The 16773-nt window shown below is 44.2% G+C and overlaps 2 protein-coding genes across 2 annotated transcripts in view; one reads left to right on the top strand and one right to left on the bottom strand.

Annotated features, from left to right (window-relative positions):
* Positions 1–4539, top strand: part of LOC143127202 (alkaline ceramidase 2-like) — a 17286-nt gene extending 12747 nt beyond the window's left edge. The window contains exon 6 of the mRNA XM_076288536.1: positions 1855–4539. Within this exon, the coding sequence (XP_076144651.1) occupies positions 1855–2041 (187 nt within the window). The 3' untranslated portion in view covers positions 2042–4539. The remainder of the gene's footprint in view (positions 1–1854) is intronic.
* Positions 4540–6810: 2271 nt separating this feature from the next.
* Positions 6811–10405, bottom strand: LOC143127201 (uncharacterized). The gene is made up of 3 exons (XM_076288535.1): positions 10148–10405; positions 8484–9522; positions 6811–7370 (listed from the first exon to the last, which is right to left on the bottom strand). Exons 2-3 carry the CDS (start codon positions 9504–9506, stop codon positions 7155–7157), a joined length of 1239 nt encoding a protein of 412 aa, XP_076144650.1. The 5' UTR covers positions 9507–9522; positions 10148–10405; the 3' UTR covers positions 6811–7154.
* Between the last annotated feature and the right edge of the window lie 6368 nt (positions 10406–16773).

Below are 16773 nucleotides of genomic sequence, written 5' to 3'. Positions count from 1 at the left end.
TGGAGCGTTGGGTCTGGAGCATTGGGTTTGGATCGTTGGGTTTGGAGCGTTGGGAGGAGCTGGGTTTGGAGCGTTGGGTTTGGAACGTTGGGGGGAGCTGTGTTTGGAGCGTTGGGTTTGGAGCGTTGGGTTTGGAGCATTGGGTTTGGATCGTTGGGTTTGGAGCGTTGGGGGGAGCTGGGTTTGGAGTGTTGGGAGGAGCTGGGTTTGGAGCGTTGGGTTTGGAGCGTTGGGTCTGGAGCATTGGGTTTGGATCGTTGGGTTTGGAGCGTTGGGAGGAGCTGGGTTTGGAGCGTTGGGTTTGGAGCGTTGGGTTTGGAACGTTGGGGGGAGCTGTGTTTGGAGCGTTGGGTTTGGAGTGTTGGGAGGAGCTGGGTTTAGAGTGTTCGGTTTGGAGCGTTGGGTTTGGAACGTTGGGGGGAGCTGTGTTTGGAGCGTTGGGTTTGGAGCGTTGGGTTTGGAGCGTTGGGTTTGGAGTGTTGGGAGGAGCTGGGTTTAGAGTGTTCGGTTTGGAGCGTTGGGGGAGCTGTGTTTGAAGCGTTGGGGGGAGCTGGGTTTGGAGTGTTGGGAGGAGCTGTGTTTGGAGCGTTGTGTTTGGAGCGTTGGGGGGAGCTGTGTTTGGAGTGTTGGGTTTGGAGCGTTGGGTTTGGAGCGTTGGGTTTGGAGCGTTGGGGGAGCTGTGTTTGGAGCGTTGGGTTTGGAGCGTTGGGTTTGGAGCGTTGGGGGGAGCTGTGTTTGGAGCGTTGGGTTTGGAGCGTTGGGTTTGGAGCGTTGGGTTTGGAGCGTTGGGGGGAGCTGGGTTTGGAGTGTTGGGGGGAGCTGGGTTTGGAGTGTTGGGTTTGGAGTGTTGGGGGGAGCTGTGTTTGCGTGACACTCGAGCGCTTTCATGTCTGCTGCTCCGTGGCTGGAGAGAGCTCCCCTGTGTCTCTGCTGCGACGGGCCTCTACCATGCACGCACCCACGGTCCCACTGGCTCCTGAGAGTGCCACACACACACACACATACACACACACACACACACACACACACACACACACACACACACACACACACACACACACACAGTGACGAGGGCACTTAGCTAATCAGCCTGACTGCTGTGTCATGTAGGTTTAAGTGCACGGCTGTCCTGTTCTGCATGGTTAGCATGTGAGCAGTGTTTGGGGGATGCTGCTCAGTGCTCCGGGCCTGTGCTAGAGGGCATGTCTGTAGATATTTTGCATTGGTGAATCCAGCTTAGCAGTGTGTCTGTGTGTGTGTGTTTGTGTGTGTGTATGTTTGGCTGGTTCTAATGGTTCTTTTCTCCATGCTCTGTTCTTCTGTTGTCATCTTCTCCCATACATTCTCCTCCCTCCTACCTCCTCTTTTTCTCCCCTCTCCTGTCCTCTTCTCTCTTCTCCTTTCCTCTCTTTTCTCCTCTCCTCTCCTCTTCTCTTCCCTTCTTTCCTCTCCTCTCCCCACTCTCCTCTTCTTTCCTCTTCTCTCCTCTCCTCCCCTCTCTCCTCCCTCTCTCCTGTACTCTCTCCTCCTCCTCTCCTCCCCCTCCCCTCTCCTCCTCTCCTCCCCTCTCTCCTCTCGTCTCGTCTCCTCCCCTCTCTCCTCCCTCTCTCCTGTACTCTCTCCTCCTCTCCTCCCCTCTCTTCTCCCCTCTCTCCCCTCCTGTCCTCTCCTCTCCTCCCCTCTCTCCTCCCCTCTCTCCTCCCCTCTCCTCTCCTCTCCTCCCTCTCTCCTCTCCTCTCCTCCCTCTCTCCTCCCTCTCTCCTCTCCTCTCCTCCCTCTCTCCTCCCTCTCTCCTCTCCTCTCCTCTCCTCTCCTCCCTCTCTCCTCCCTCTCTCCTCTCCTCCTCTTCCACAGGCACATCCTGATCTGCCTGGCGTCCTACCTGGGCTGCGTGTGCTTCGCCTACTTCGACGCGGCGTCCGAGGCCCCAGAGCAGGGGCCCGTGGTCAAGTTCTGGCCCAGCGAGCGGTGGGCCTTCATCGGGGTGCCCTACGTCACCCTGCTCTGCGTCCACAAGAAGTCCTCTATCAAGGTCACCTAGAATGGCCCAAGGTCACCCATCGGGCCCTCTTCACAGCCTCTGATCATCATGGGGTCACTCGGGGTCATGGGGGTGTCAAAGAGCACTTTTTTTTAAAAAAAAAGGAAAAAACCATGGTTGTGTGTGTGGGTGAGCACGGTGTGGTGGCGGTCAGTATGTGTTACCTACGCATCCGTGTTTTGGAACCGCTGCTGTTGCGGTGTAGCTTTGTCGGCACGACTTCCTGGTTGACTACCTTTCAGTGGGACCAAACCGATTTTAAATGGCTGATTCTGGAACATTTCAGGTCAGATCAGGCCCCTTTTTTTTGTTTTTCCAAACAGGCAACACAAGAGACACCACTGAGCCAAGCAGCCTGGGCCTCATTCACATGAGGTGCACAATTATGATGTCACTACAGAATAATACTCACATGGTGCGGAACCTGGAGCAAAGAGCAGGGTTCTATTTTCTACTCGCTGTATTACAGGGAGAACACGTATAATGGTGATGCAGGTAGCAGTACTTTTCTCTCATGGCCGTTTCAACAGTGGGAAATTTTGCAGTCAGATTGTGTTTAACGGATTCCTCCACTGATTGGCCAGTGAGTGTGGTATGTTCACGAGAGGGTCGCGTTCATCAGGTTTAGGATAGTGTTTCAATAAACATTTAGGCCTACTGTTAATCTTTCAACTTTTTTTTTCTTTTGTTAATCAAAAAACATTCCTAGAATGCACAACAAATGCACAACAGTTCAGCCAGTGTTTTTGAATGCAAATGAAAAGTGTAGGGCATTTTAGGAGCAGTAGTCTTTGACCACGGCAGCTGTCTCTGGCCGATTCTCTCAGCGATCATTTCAACACACCAGGGCCATTGCTTCTCACTGCCCAGAGCTCCCACTGCTGCCCCCTACAGGCTGGTGAGTGCCTAGCAGCGTGAGAGCTCTTTATAGGGAACCGAATGTGAACCATCAGTATTCCTCTGTCTCTCTATTCCCGAGTATTACGACAATGGAAGGAGAGGCTACTTCATATCGTTGTGGTTAAATGCTCTTGATTGCTCCTACTGTGTTCGATGTTTCAGTGTGAATTATTACCTTTTTAACATGTATTAATATGGCTATCTTTAACATTTAACAAACAGACACGTTTCCTCTGGCGTTTATCTCCAGAGTGCAGCTGTGGAATGGTGTAACTCAATATACTGTACCATATGAAGGGAGTAGTGTCTGTTTAAAAAAAAAAAAAAACACCTTTATAATAACAAGGTGTGGGTTGGTATTGTAATCACGTTTAAAGTGCTTGTTTGCATGATCTGTTTATGCAATGCAATGGAATGTCAGTTGAAACTGTATGACTAATGTAACCAGGTGATTTATCTCTGAACTCTGTATTCAGTGTGCTTTAGGCAGTCAGTAGACCCAGGTTTATTTTACAGAAGGAAGCTTCGAGAAGTAGAGGTCTGCGCGGGACTGATTTTTCAGTCCTCCTCCCGCAATATTCTGTCCCGCTCCCGCATTAATGTGTCATTTTTAGTCCCGCTTCCGCCCGCATCTGTAACATGATGTCCCGCTAAAGCCCGCGTGCAGGAGGAGCCTTTTTAGTTTTTCTTTCTGTCTCACGAAAGGAGCACAAGAAAGAAAGACTCCAGATGTCAGTTTCTTGGTTCTGAATGTAGGCTAACAACTGAAGTAGGCCTAGTCTGGTACCCTCTTCCTCTGTCATGCTTTCGATTTTTGAGTTTTGACAATGAGCAGCATGCAGGAACAAATTGAACCCACGTAAACGACAATAGGTTATAGGCCTGCTATCCGTCAGTTATGCTTAAACCCCGTTTTTTAATGCTGCCTAACAGAACATCCAGCTGAACTATAGTTATGAACAGTACTTTAATCATTTCCATATTTAATTTTACGCACATATTTAATTTGCGGGAGTGCAGTGAATCATCGGTTTGTCCCGCACCCGCGAACGCACCTCTCTCATCCCACCCGCTCCCGTAAAGAGCTTTCAAAAGTTGTCCCGCGCCGCACTCTTTTGCGTCGGGACCCGCGGGTCTACCGCGGGAGTTCAGACCTCTATCGAGAAGCTTCACTTGTTGTTTCAGTCTGTTGTTTAGTTAGATCATGCCTTGTGTAGTTCACCCACTCTGGTTAACTCAGAAGATGTATTTTGAAGGTTTTTTTTTATTTTTTTTATGGACATTCTCAAAGACCGTGTAAAGACAGCGAGGCTGTTCTACTTGCACACTTATTGTTGTTTTGAGACCCATTAGCCAAAAGCCAAGTTTGTGGTCTCACTCGCTTCTCTTCTCTTAAACTGTCCTTTCCAATGACGGTCCATGCCAACGCAGCATCACCCTGTACAAAAAATGGCTGTTTATTTTCCTATTTTTAACCGATTTAACAATTTTGTAGACGAATGAATAATGTTTGTAAGCCAAAAACGAAATGAGTCATTTCTCCTGAGTGTATTTTTACATTTTATTTTAAGTATTAAAAGATGACATATATTAATCTGGCTCTGCATGGTGGGTGTTCTTTTCTTACTTCTTCTCCATAGCAACACGGACTGAATAATCACCTTTTTTTTTATCATAGCTGGATACAACTCAACCAGACATGGATATTTCACACAAATATTCCATGTATCATTACCCAAGGGATTAATTGAAGTGTTGCAAATGGTTCAAAAGCATGCATTCTGTCACTAATAATCATTATGCATTTGTGATGGGCAGGTTTCCACACAGTGGAACTACATAGTGTACTAGCTAGATGTTATACAACTTAACGAGAATCTGTGCTTTCCTCAGTTTGGCTATAAAATGAATACGTAGGCCAATCTATTTCTTTTGTCATATTGGACATTCATGAACAGGAGTGTGCACCTGAAGGTCTTCTAATGATCGCAGCGTCAGGTGTGGATAAATGCATCTGAAGATGAATTGCTAGGGATTTGTGGGCACTTTGTTCCAGTGTACAGTGACCTTGCTGAATCAGTTCTTAGACTAGAATGGTTTGGGGCTGCTCTGCTTACTCTTGCCGTCTAGAATATGCACTTAGTGTTGGGATTATGAAAGTTTGTTCTATCATTGTCTGAAAGTGTGGTGATGTTGTTTTATAATATGAATTTACTGTAACCTGCAGTGAGGTTATTGTGGTTTGAAACTGTCAACTGTTTTCTTATAAGGGCCAGGGTTCCCACGGGTCATGGAATTTCTGGAATATCATGGAATTTTAGAGGGTCTATTTCAGACATGGAAAGTCAGGGACTGACTTGCCAAAATACATTAATACAGATATATTTCCCCGCAGAATTGGTGTATATCTACTTTACTGCTATACAGCTTTACTGCTTGTTTGAGTAGTTGTGGTTAGCTCAACTTTGTTTATTCAATACATTTATTCATCTCCCACTCTAAAAAGGTGAAAGATTCTTGAACGCTCTGCGGCTGCTCTGAAATCTTTGATCGGTATATTGTACCATTCATTAAATAGTAGGTCATGGAATTTCAGTTTTTTTGTCAGGAAAAGTCAGGGAAAAGTCATGGAATTTTACATTTGACTTAGGCCCTTCAGGGTTCCCACTCTATATAATAGTGTGTTGTGAAATTAAAACATTGTTTTATTTCACTCATAAAGACCTCAGATAGTATTGCATATTTAATATTAATCTGATGAGATTAACATAATATTTTATATGTTATAACATTTAAATAGCAATTAACAATCCCAGTGTCACCGAGTAAAGTCAGGTTGGGTTTATATTCTAAACTGTCCAGATAGTCCCATCGCTGACTAACCAGTTTGCCTTTGTTTTAACAGACTTACAGAAACATCCCCCTGCAGTTCTTTAACTGGTTCTAAATGGAATCTTTGAAAGGGTTCCATAGGAACAAACCATGCTCTAAATGGAATCTTTGAAAGACTTCCATAGGGATAATCAGATACTCAGATCAGATACTCTTTCTGCCTTTGTGAGCATGCACTCAGGCAAACAGGAAGTGATGTTGACCGAGACTGATCCGTGGCGCCTCAGAGATCATTCCCATGGGAAGTAGCCTAGTACAAAAGTATGCACACAGGTTGGGAACGCTCTGGGATCTGTCGAGGAATGCAGCGACATTCCGAACCTCTCCCATCCCGACATCAGCTGTCCCTGCTGGGGGTGGACGATCTTCCAGAGGATCCAGAGATTCCCAGATAACAATAGACCGCTGAAGTTGGCCTAAAATAAGGACCCAAAAGCTGCCATCTTTGTCTATATAATGAGATTCAGGTACCATCTTTGCTCATGTAAGGAGATCGGGATGTCCTTATATGGGCAAAGATGCCAGCTTTGGGTCCTTTATGTAGGCGAACTTCAGAGGTCTATGGAGTTGAATGAACTCTGGTGACTCCAGAGAGCTTTCCCTGTTCAACAGTGACCTCTACTGGTGGAAAGTGAGCAGTACTGCATTTGCAGTTTACATTTATTCATTATATTATTTGAGCGTTTATTAACACATTAAAATATTTGGTCTCAAACTGTTACATTTTGCTTTCAACAATCTAACCTTGAGATAGGCTTTGCATTTGGTCAAAAATATAGCTGCTTGATTGATTGTGCATCGTCTTAAAGTGATCTGACAGGTTTCTTCTGTGAGAGTAAGCAAACCACATTTTCTCATGGAGACTTGTTGAAGGGCAGAAACTGACAGGGCTTGGTAAGCATTACTTTTGGTAAACGTTATGCTTGCTATCTGATATTCCGTTTTCTGCAAATGTGATAAGAGAACAGGCCTCTGTATTCAAGTATAAAAATAGATTTATTAGTCAAGTAAATGTGAGAATACCCACAGTTCAGCTGAACAGCTGAAAACTGAACAGAACAGACAAGTTTTCATATAAAAAAAAAACACAAACATTTTAGCTTAAGAGTTCACAAACAAATATAAATATAAATAGAATAAAAAGATACCATTGGGGAAAAAATAGCACCATACCATAGAAAAACAAAAGCGAGGTCTTAGAAGAGCTACACAATCTAACATATGGACATACATTTAAAAGAAACATTATGGGCATTAGCTTTGTTGTCTTGGAACAGATATTCTAGTGTCGATTGTTTTTGGAGTCTCTCAAACAGATATTCTACAGTGCCGATTGTTGCTGGAGTCTCTCCCACACCAGACATCTGTGGTCGTGACTCAGACAGGGGCTGATGACTTTCCCAGCATCCTCCACTCTCCGGCGGAAGCGATCCCGGTCGCGTGCCATCTCCATCCAACACGAGCCGTTTCTCGCTGCCTTGCTGGCGAAGGCCCAGGCCACTAGAGGGCGCACGGTCACCTCATCGCTGAAGCGCACCTTTAAACAAACCACAAACAAAGCAGAGAAACCTCATGAGTATCACAGCAGAGATCCAAACAACACACACACACACACACACACACACACACACACACACACACACACGACCACCTGCCAGGAACTTGCCCTATATTCTGCCTATCTCGACTAGTACAGGAGGTTGGAGAGAGCTTAACACTGAGAGAGAGAGACTCTTCTACAAGTCAATTCCCTATCAACCCGGCAAACAATCAAGTCTCAAGGAAGCTGTCAGGCTATCTCTGGCAGGGCATTAGTCACAGGACTGACCCTGAGTCAGCTGTGACTGTGTGTCACGAGGCTAAAGTGCAAACGCATCAGCACAAGTTGTTCCGAACTTTGTTCCTTTTTACAACAAAGGTATGGGTGAGCGGGCTGGGAGTTGCCACAGCGATCATTTGATAAACAAAACAGTTGCTCTGGCTCCATTAGTTTCTGCTGACTGTGGATGAGTCAGTGGTTGTCCACGACAACTATGACCCAGGCGGGCTACACTGCAAATGGCTGCATTGCGCGACACTGGCTTCTGGTCACATGAGAATGTAAGCTAATATGTCACTGGTAAGACATGGAGTCTGGAGCAGATGGAAGACTAATATAAGTGTCTGTCTATGTTTACATATAACCATGTAATATCACTGGTATCACACGGGTTACTGATCCTGAAACAGGTTTGGCCTTCATCTGGCACAGATCTAGGTTGTGATTAATAAAATTATGATGATTATGTTAAACTGATGTTAATTAACTGGTTTTAAATGGTTCCTTGTCCACACAGCAACACTGAAAATTGAGTATTCCTAAATCTTCACCCTGGAAAGAGTTTTTAAAAGCTCACACACACAAAAGCTTTCAGTGACCTAAAATTGTGAAAGTGTGTGGACGAAAGGCCAAAAAAATGCATGGAAAAGGTACATTTTCATAGGTTCCCGTGGATGAGACCCCACGTACACACACACACACACACACACACACACACACTTAACCCCTGATGGTAATACTCTGAGACCATTAATCTAATCAGTCACTGCAACTTTTCAAAGATACTACTGAATTAGAACGTCTCGTATTGTGTGTGGGCTAGTTGTTTACCTTCTTGTTTTGTTGAGCGCTATGAGTGGAATGTTGTCCGTCTTCTCTCTCCTCCTCCTCCTCCTCCTCCTCTTCCTCCTCCTCCTCCTCCCGGTCCTCCGCCCTCCGCGTACCTCTGGCTGCTGAGGCGGGTGTGTTCCTGGAGGTCCTGGAGACTGGAGTGCAGGAGAAGCTGAGGGGGTTGTAGGGGTCGCCGCTGTGGAGGAAGGATTCCCAGAGTTCCACGCTCTCCGCAGATGCCTCCGAGTCATCATCATCATCATCATCATCTGACCAATCAGAGTCTTCTTCATCATCACCTCCTGCGTCCTTCTCGTCATCACTTGCTTGCTTACAGTTCAGAGAGAAAGAGATTCCTACACGGGAAGCTGCGGGGAGTGTCTGCTGACGAAGAGTATCTTCATCCTCGGCATCCTCCTCTTCCTCAGGTCCCCACTCAATCCAGTCCAACTCTGACTCGTCCACTTCCACTTGCTCTTCTTCATCATCCTCATCGTCGTCCTCCTCCTCTTCCTCCTCCTCGTCTGAAGACTCTTCCAGGTCCTCAGCCTCTGCCTCCCTCTCCTCCTCCACCTCCATGGTCCCCCTCTTCAGGACCTCCCTACCCTCCTCTCCCAGGGTCTCCAGCGAGCCGGCTGCAGAGGTTTGGTCCTCCTCCACCTCCTCCTCCTCCAATCCTCCCCGACCCACAATGCTCTTCTCTGCGTTGCCCTTCATGGCTTCTTGTGCTAGGTAGCCGCTACACAGAAACAGCAGGACCCTCGTGCAGCTGAGGAGTTCCTTGGCAGCCCAGAGGCGATAGAGGACGCTCTGTAACGCTCCCCACAGATACAGCTGGAGATTCCGAAACGCGGGGAACGTCGGCGTCGGCGAAACCATGGTCGGGGAATCTGTTGGCTGTTCAGGTGTCACAGGTAAGTGACCACTATGGGCTGGCGTCTTCACTGTGGACAGGTGTAACGTTGCTCGCGCTAGATTGCACTGGTGGGACAGCGCATGAGGGGGAATGGCATCTGGCGCCATAACAGTCGCTCAGAATCTGTGGATGAAAAGACTTGCCATTAGTTTATGATGTATATAAAAATAAGGATCATAATTGTCATTAAACAGACCAGAGCCTAGGCTACATCTTCATGACTTCGTGGCATGTGCCTCCTAAATTACATCCATACCGAATGTTAATCCATATTTAATTTAGGCGAAAACAAACACACACTCCTGATATAGGCCTGAGTAAGGCCACTGATCAACAACAAACATGCACTCAGAGTCCTGAGGTGATGATCAAGGCCACTAGTTGTTCAATTACGGTATGTTATGAGGAAATGGTAGGCCTATTATCTTTATGGGCGTAGGCCAGATCAGTGTAGAAAAATGAAAGACTATATCGTTCTGTCAGATGCCTACCAACCCAGAAAGCAAACGATTGCCGTCCATTAAATAGTACGCGCGCACACGTACGCGCGACACAATAATTTAGAGTAGCCTGGCCTAACTTTAGGCAAAGGTCAATTTTTAGGACTACTGTTGCCGGTCTGCCATATCCAAGTGGATGGTAATAGGCCTAGTAAGCTATTTGTCCTTTATTACTAAATAAGTTTACTGCACCATTAGACAATCGCGTAGAGTAAGTTAATGTTAACATAGGCTAAATGTCGACAAACCTTGTTCCAAAAGTGTCAGCCAATGGCCTGGCAGTCAATCCAGCGAATACTTCGAGTTCGAGCTTTCACTTTAGTTCCTTCGACGTGCGTATTAACTGTCAGCTTGTATGTTGTCCTCTGAGTAGGTAGATTTGATAAGAAATTCGATTCCATTTCTAGCAAACTCCTCTGTTATGTATGTCGTAAGTCAAAAAGGTATGCCTGTGGCTCGTATAATGTTACACATATTTGTTGTTGTATCTCAAGAAATAGAATATGACGACACCAACCCTTGGTGCACATAATATATATACATATGCTGCTGACGTCTGGAAATAGGGGCGTGATTTTTCAACTCCGACCAATAAACGATTGTCAACTAACTCCCGTGGGCGGGTGACCACGCCCGCCACCAACAGACGGTCGGGAAAGCACGTACACTTTCTCTACGTTTCTAGTAATCTCACAAAGGAGGCGGGGCCTTGACGTAAGCGTCGGATTCTTACAGTATTGCATCATTTCTAGAGCACAGGCGATAGGGGACAGGGAAGCAAACCAAAACACAAACAGACCGAAGGTGTCACAGTCGAAGAGGCTACATCAAACAAAAATGAAAATGAAGTTACGGAAATCCCAAGATTCCTGAAAAGAAATTCCCAGAGATACATGAGCATGACCAAACTCGAGTTAGCCTACAGTCAGAAAGTGAAAACAGCCCAGTCGTTCACAACATGTTTTTCACATCATATAGGTTAAGGATAGATATGATGAAATGCTGATGAAAAGTAAACTAAATAACACCATGTAACAGTCTAGATAAATGCAAGTATTGTAAGCCTAGTCTGGCCTAACTGTGTTAGCCTACAAATTCCATAAATATTATGAATATTGAATCTCTCTGTCAGTGTATTGACCAAGTCAACAACTGGATGTCTCAAAAACAATTCTTCAGCTGAACAAAGGAAAAAACAAGTAGGCCTAGGCCTAATTTTTTGGTAAAAGTGAGGAAAGACTTCTGCTACTCTCCTTGACACAAAGGGCTCGAAGCAAAGGATACACACATCTTGGTGTCTTAATTGACAGTGAACAGCCACATGAAAGCAATAGCCTGACTAAATCAGCGTTTACCACTTTTTACCACCAGACCAAATATCTGATGTCAAAACATGATTTAGAAAAACTCATTCACACATTTAGTGTTGATTACTGCAGTGGGTGATACAAAATGCAGCAGCTAGGGTTCTCTCAAAAACTAAAAGAACTGACCACATCTTAAGTCCCTGCATTGGCTTTCAGTAAGTCACAGAAGTGACTTTAAAGCACTTGACTAGTCAATAATGGAGCAGGACTGTATTATTATTAGTCATATTTCAGCAGTAGGCTTATAGGCCTACACAACCTTTAGACCTCTCAAGTCTCAGGAGAAAAACCTGTTAGTGAAATCTGCTGTAAACTACTACTGTAAACATGGCGAAGCAGCTTTTAGCTGCTATAGGGTTCAGCTCTGGAACTGACTTTCAGATGACATCAAAAAGGCTCCAACTGTAGGCTACTGTAGCCAGTTTTAAATCTAGACTTAAGACCAAACTGTTCTCAGATGCTTTCTGGTAACTGATCGAATTCCGGTTACCACTGAGTTACAAATTCTGAATCTGTATTTTAATTATTCTACCTTGTGTCTTTTATGCTTTTTTTAATTATTATTTATTGACATTATTTTAAAATGATTTTACCTTGTGTCTTTTATGTTTTCTTTTTTATAATGCTCTTTACTTTTTAAACTATTCTTTGACTATTGCCCTTTTGTGCTTTTATTTGCTATTACTGTTTGCTTTTGTTTATGAATGACCTCTGTGTATGAAATGCGCTATATAAATAAACCTTACTTGACTAGTCAATCAGAAGTCAGAAAGGCTTAGTCATTGTTCTAATCATAGTCATATGATCACTTTGGTGCCACAGGCCAACACTAAGTTTAGGCAAACATGGACTTTCAACCTCTCATGGAATTGCTTGTGTTTTAATTCAATTTTAATTGTCCTTAAAATTCATATTTGTATGACACATAGGCCTACTGCTACAGACTATTGTTTAAGTTCACAATTAATATTTTATTCATGACATGACAGGTGGTTGATTACATATGGGTTACAACAGTCAAGGTGAAAGATTTGTGTGAAGAATGATGTCCACAGAATTTGTAGCTAGTAGTTTAATAACAAAGATGTCATTATAAGGTCTAATTCAAAAGCAGGAGCAACATTGAACATATTATGATTATAGGGGAAAACACTTTTCATACTACAATCTATAGACATGTTATGATTATAAGGGAAGACACTTTTCATACTACAATCTATAGGCTGAAATTGGTTAAACTAGGCACTGAAAAAAATGCAAGCATATTCTGAGTTCATGGTATCGCATCTCTCATCTCAATAATTCACTCTGAATGTATTGCACAAATCAACCCATATATTCACTGAAATCTGAGTCTTCAGATAAGGCTTTGAGCATTGCTCTTGATTCAAACGGTACCCTGTTCAGTCTATGAGAACTGAATTTTGGGTAATCTGCACACCACCACACAAAGCAAACAGTCTGCCAACACTCTTAATGTGATGATACAAGAGGATGAAGTCGCCCATGGAGAGCAGTTTTCTCGATCGTTGAAAGGAATGATGATGAATGCATCATCTTTGCCATTTATGCAGAACATTTGTTCTGTCAAAAGGTATGGGCCATATAGAGTGAGATAAGTGACCAGGGACACAGCTAGTACCGTTTTTGCAGTTATTGTCGTGGCTCGCTGAGACTTGAAAGTCTGTGAGTATGTTGAGAAATATATCACAACATTTGCAACAAGTGGAACCACGACCAGCAATATATAAACAGAAAAAAGTTTAATTCCAGAAAAGATTAAGACCAAACTGACCACTAGCAGTGCTGTGAGAATGACACAGAGAGAGTAGGGCACAGAGAAGACAGCAGCATATTCAGAGTGTGAAACAGAAACAGTGCCCTCTAGCGCCACCAGGTGGTGTAGCCACAAACCCCCACCACTTTATACAGAAATAGAAACATATGAGACCAATATGATGTGGACACATGTTCCATATTAGTAGTAAGAGTCAATAGAGTCAAAAGCAGCTGAAGAGCATCATTGAAAAGGAGGGTGAAGATAAAGACTGAGTTTTTGCCTGTGGTGCGTCGGTGCTGGTGGAAAGAGAGAGCTGCCCAGATCAGAGCAGGCAGACCGACAAACAGACCAACGAAGAAGAATATGTCAAATCTTATTTTTGCGATACTGTCCTCCATCATTCGTTGGTGTTGGGGCCTCTTCTGCTAAAAAAATGAACATAACACAATTAAAGTGCATGTACAGTAATGTCAATTTACGTAAAGTAGGAGAGAGGCTGCACTTTGCATATATACTTTTATTTGCACAGACGCGTTTCGGCACGTGCCTTCTTCAGCGTATTCTAACTATCCAGGCCAGCACTCTTAAAGTTTAAAAGTATACACATTGAGTGAAGTCTGCTTCTATCCTCACTGACAGTAATGTCAATTTAAAAAATATAAATAAATATAAATATATAAAAAAAGACTTCCCTCTGACTTTCAATTTCTCTTTCTCATTTTTCTCAGAACACAGAAATATGCTGTTTTAAAAATAATAATAGTATAATAACTCATTAATATGATCTTCCTTTAAGAGTTGATAATAAAAATGTGTGAAGACGACACAGCCATTTTAATCTAGGAGTTTGAACCATGTGTGAGCCCCATCAAACGTTATGTTCTACATTCACTAAGAATCCTTGAGATTCTGAACTGGAAGTCTATATTACTGATACTCTCGTGATTGCCCATTTAGGTTTAAAGGAACACGCCACCCAAAATCAGTAGTAATATATGTTCTTACCTTAACTTTCACGAGTTGAGTCATAGGCCTACCTCTCCCGCGCCGGTAGGTGCACTCAAACGCTCTGTCGCGCGGCGCGAATGTGTTAGCATGTTGCTATGCTAGCGGGCTCTGCCGTGGCCGCAGAGAGAGGAACATAGCAGTAATCAAACACCTCCACGTTTTCCCAACTTAAATACAGTTGCACGAGTAGTTGATAAAAATGTGTACGTCACACAACATGAAACGTGGCGTTTTTCCAAGCGAATAAACAGGAGAACTACAATGTGTGGCACAATAGCACTTGGGAGTACTTCGACCTAGCGTGGTAATATTATTAACACCTAATTGTAGATCCTATCCACCACAGAGTTTAGAATCCATGCTGGATCGACCCTCAGCCTCTCCCTCCCATCTGAGCGAGAGAGAGGCACACACACTAGAGATGCGCTGATGGGCTATTATTTCAACCATAACTGCATAGCAAAACTTATCATCCATCAGCCATCCATCAGCACCAAAGTTTGTTGACCAATTTTCAAAACCGCACCCACCCACCATCCGTTGCCACCACCATGCTAACACATTCGTGCCGCGCGACACAGCGTTTGAGTGCACCTACCGGCGCGGGAGAGGTAGGGGAGCGCGGGGCACAAAGTAACGCGGGGTTAAATGTAACACGGACTTTTTCCCTATTTGAAGGGGGTTGATCGAGGCATGCTATTGGTCAGTTAATCACATTACTATGAGACGGTGTTCCACAAATTTTCAGTCAGTATGGACGTGTTTCCACGTAGATCTGCAGCAAAACGCCTTTTGAAGACATCAACTTAAATGTCTAGGTGGTACTTGTCTTTCCATTACTGAGTTGTGGGTGCAGCTCACTGACTCCAATCTTCTATCATCTTAATAACCGTCTTGTAGGCTAAAAATGAACACCGTTTTGAAACATGTAGCCAACTCATAGCAGGAGCTAGCTTATCTTATAACAAACGTGACCCAGCGGGGTTAGTTGTAACGCGCTGTTACAACTAAGCCACTTATACTATACAATGATGTTGCAATACAAAAATATGCGCGTATTAGTGTTAGTTTAGTTAGTTTTTGTGATGTTTTGCATTTTGCCTCATGTGTTTTCAGGTTTGAGGGCTTTTCTTGGCAGGATTGACCTTGGTTAGACTCTTTGCTTCCATTGGCGCATATTTCTCATGTTATTTCTCCGTATATAAAATAAAGTCAATTTTCGACACACGTCTGTTGTTAGTTCATGACTTATGTATCATAAATAGTCAGATCCTATTCTATCATACACATTCGCGCCGCGCAACAGAGCGTTTGAGTGCACCTACCGGCGCGGGAGAGGTATGACTCAACTCGTGAAAGTTAAGGTAAGAACATATATTACTACTGATTTTGGGTGGCGTGTTCCTTTAAGTCCCTCCACTCGGCAGCCATATGGCAACGCTTTTTGGGTACTCATTTGGCATCCATCTCGGCAGAAATGCGCGTGCGCAAGGCTTCACGACACCAATCTACTGCAATCTTGCTCCAGCGGCGAGATCACAACACATGATTGGCACGATGTCTTCACAACACACTACATTATTGGCTCAATGTATTCACATGTCGACGTTTTGCCGCGGAAGGGGTGTGATATGCGTAGACAACTGCCATATTGGCGTTACAAACTAAGCCCATGCATTTCTATGGATGATTTTTTGAGTGCTGTGTCTCCTCATTAGAAAGTCTCTGGTTTAAGTAATAGCAAATTGTACCTGCCGCTCCACACTCACAAACTCACCAACAGAGGGCAGCAAGGAGGCTTAACCCTATGCGTGCTATAGCTTGCCCATCTCTTAAGATGTTTAACCTGTATGTGTTACACATCCACTCTGGTTCTCTTATAAGCTGAACTGTATATAGCCTATATCATCCACGAGGACCTTAAACAGGTGTAACTAATGGTAACTAACTTAAACTCAATGTCAAACAAAATCACCGATTTCCCTCCATTTCAGTCAACGAGAACACTTTAATTGTTAATGTTGATGTGTGCGCTTGTTGTAGGCTACATAAGGAAAATGTCAAAAAGGAAATGTCGGCCCCAGCTGTGGCACAACTGGCTGGGGCACCTGCACCGTACGCCGGCGACCAGGGTTCGATTCCCGCCCCGTGTTCCTTTCCGGATCCCACCCCGACTCTCTCTCCCACTCACTTCCTGTCGTTCTCCACTGTCCTATCTGATTAAAGGCATAAAAAGCCCAAAAAAATACTAAAAAATAGAAGAGAAAAAAGGAAACGTCCACAGCGACCACAGCTTGCAAGCACGACCACAAGCGGGCTGAAATGAGAACGTTTCCGAAGACTGATTCTGAAAACGCGAAATGGACTGCCTGTTATATATCGCACACTGCAACGAGTTGGTATTGTTGTGTTAACCCTGTTCGGTTCCACTTGCATGTACATATGAAAAATATAAAAACAAACCTGCACTCACGTTTAAGGGCAATTCCACGCAAAACTGTCACATCCATAATGCCAACACAATGCCATGGTATTTATTTGCCGTTATGGATATATGACAGTTTTGCGTGGAGTTGCCCTTAAATGATGACAGCCTCAATTCTTGCATGAAACTTCACCTCACTTAATATGAGCCAGCCAGACTCCAAGGCCATCACCAAATCTAATCTCTGGTAGGCCTAATGTTCAATTTTGCCAATGACATGTCAACGAAAATTGA

The sequence above is a fragment of the Alosa pseudoharengus genome, unplaced genomic scaffold (genome assembly GCF_046254945.1).
Source record: "Alosa pseudoharengus isolate Yale_2024_CS ecotype anadromous, Long Island Sound unplaced genomic scaffold, YU_APseudo_1.1 YU_APseudo_1.1_scf_17, whole genome shotgun sequence".
Lineage (NCBI taxonomy): Eukaryota > Metazoa > Chordata > Actinopteri > Clupeiformes > Clupeidae > Alosa > Alosa pseudoharengus.
Note: the sequence above shows the minus strand (reverse complement) of the source record. Positions and strands in the feature narration are given on the sequence as shown.

What these genes read in the sequence shown, in the direction of transcription:
- LOC143127201 (XM_076288535.1), bottom strand. Translation starts at nt 9,506, where the DNA reads ATGGCGCCAGATGCCATTCCCCCTCATGCGCTGTCCCACCAGTGCAAT. An exon ending in GCGCTCAACAAAACAAGAAG is followed by an intron (nt 7,371 to 8,483) that starts GTAAACAACTAG and finishes GTTTGTTTAAAG; the next exon opens with GTGCGCTTCAGCGATGAGGT.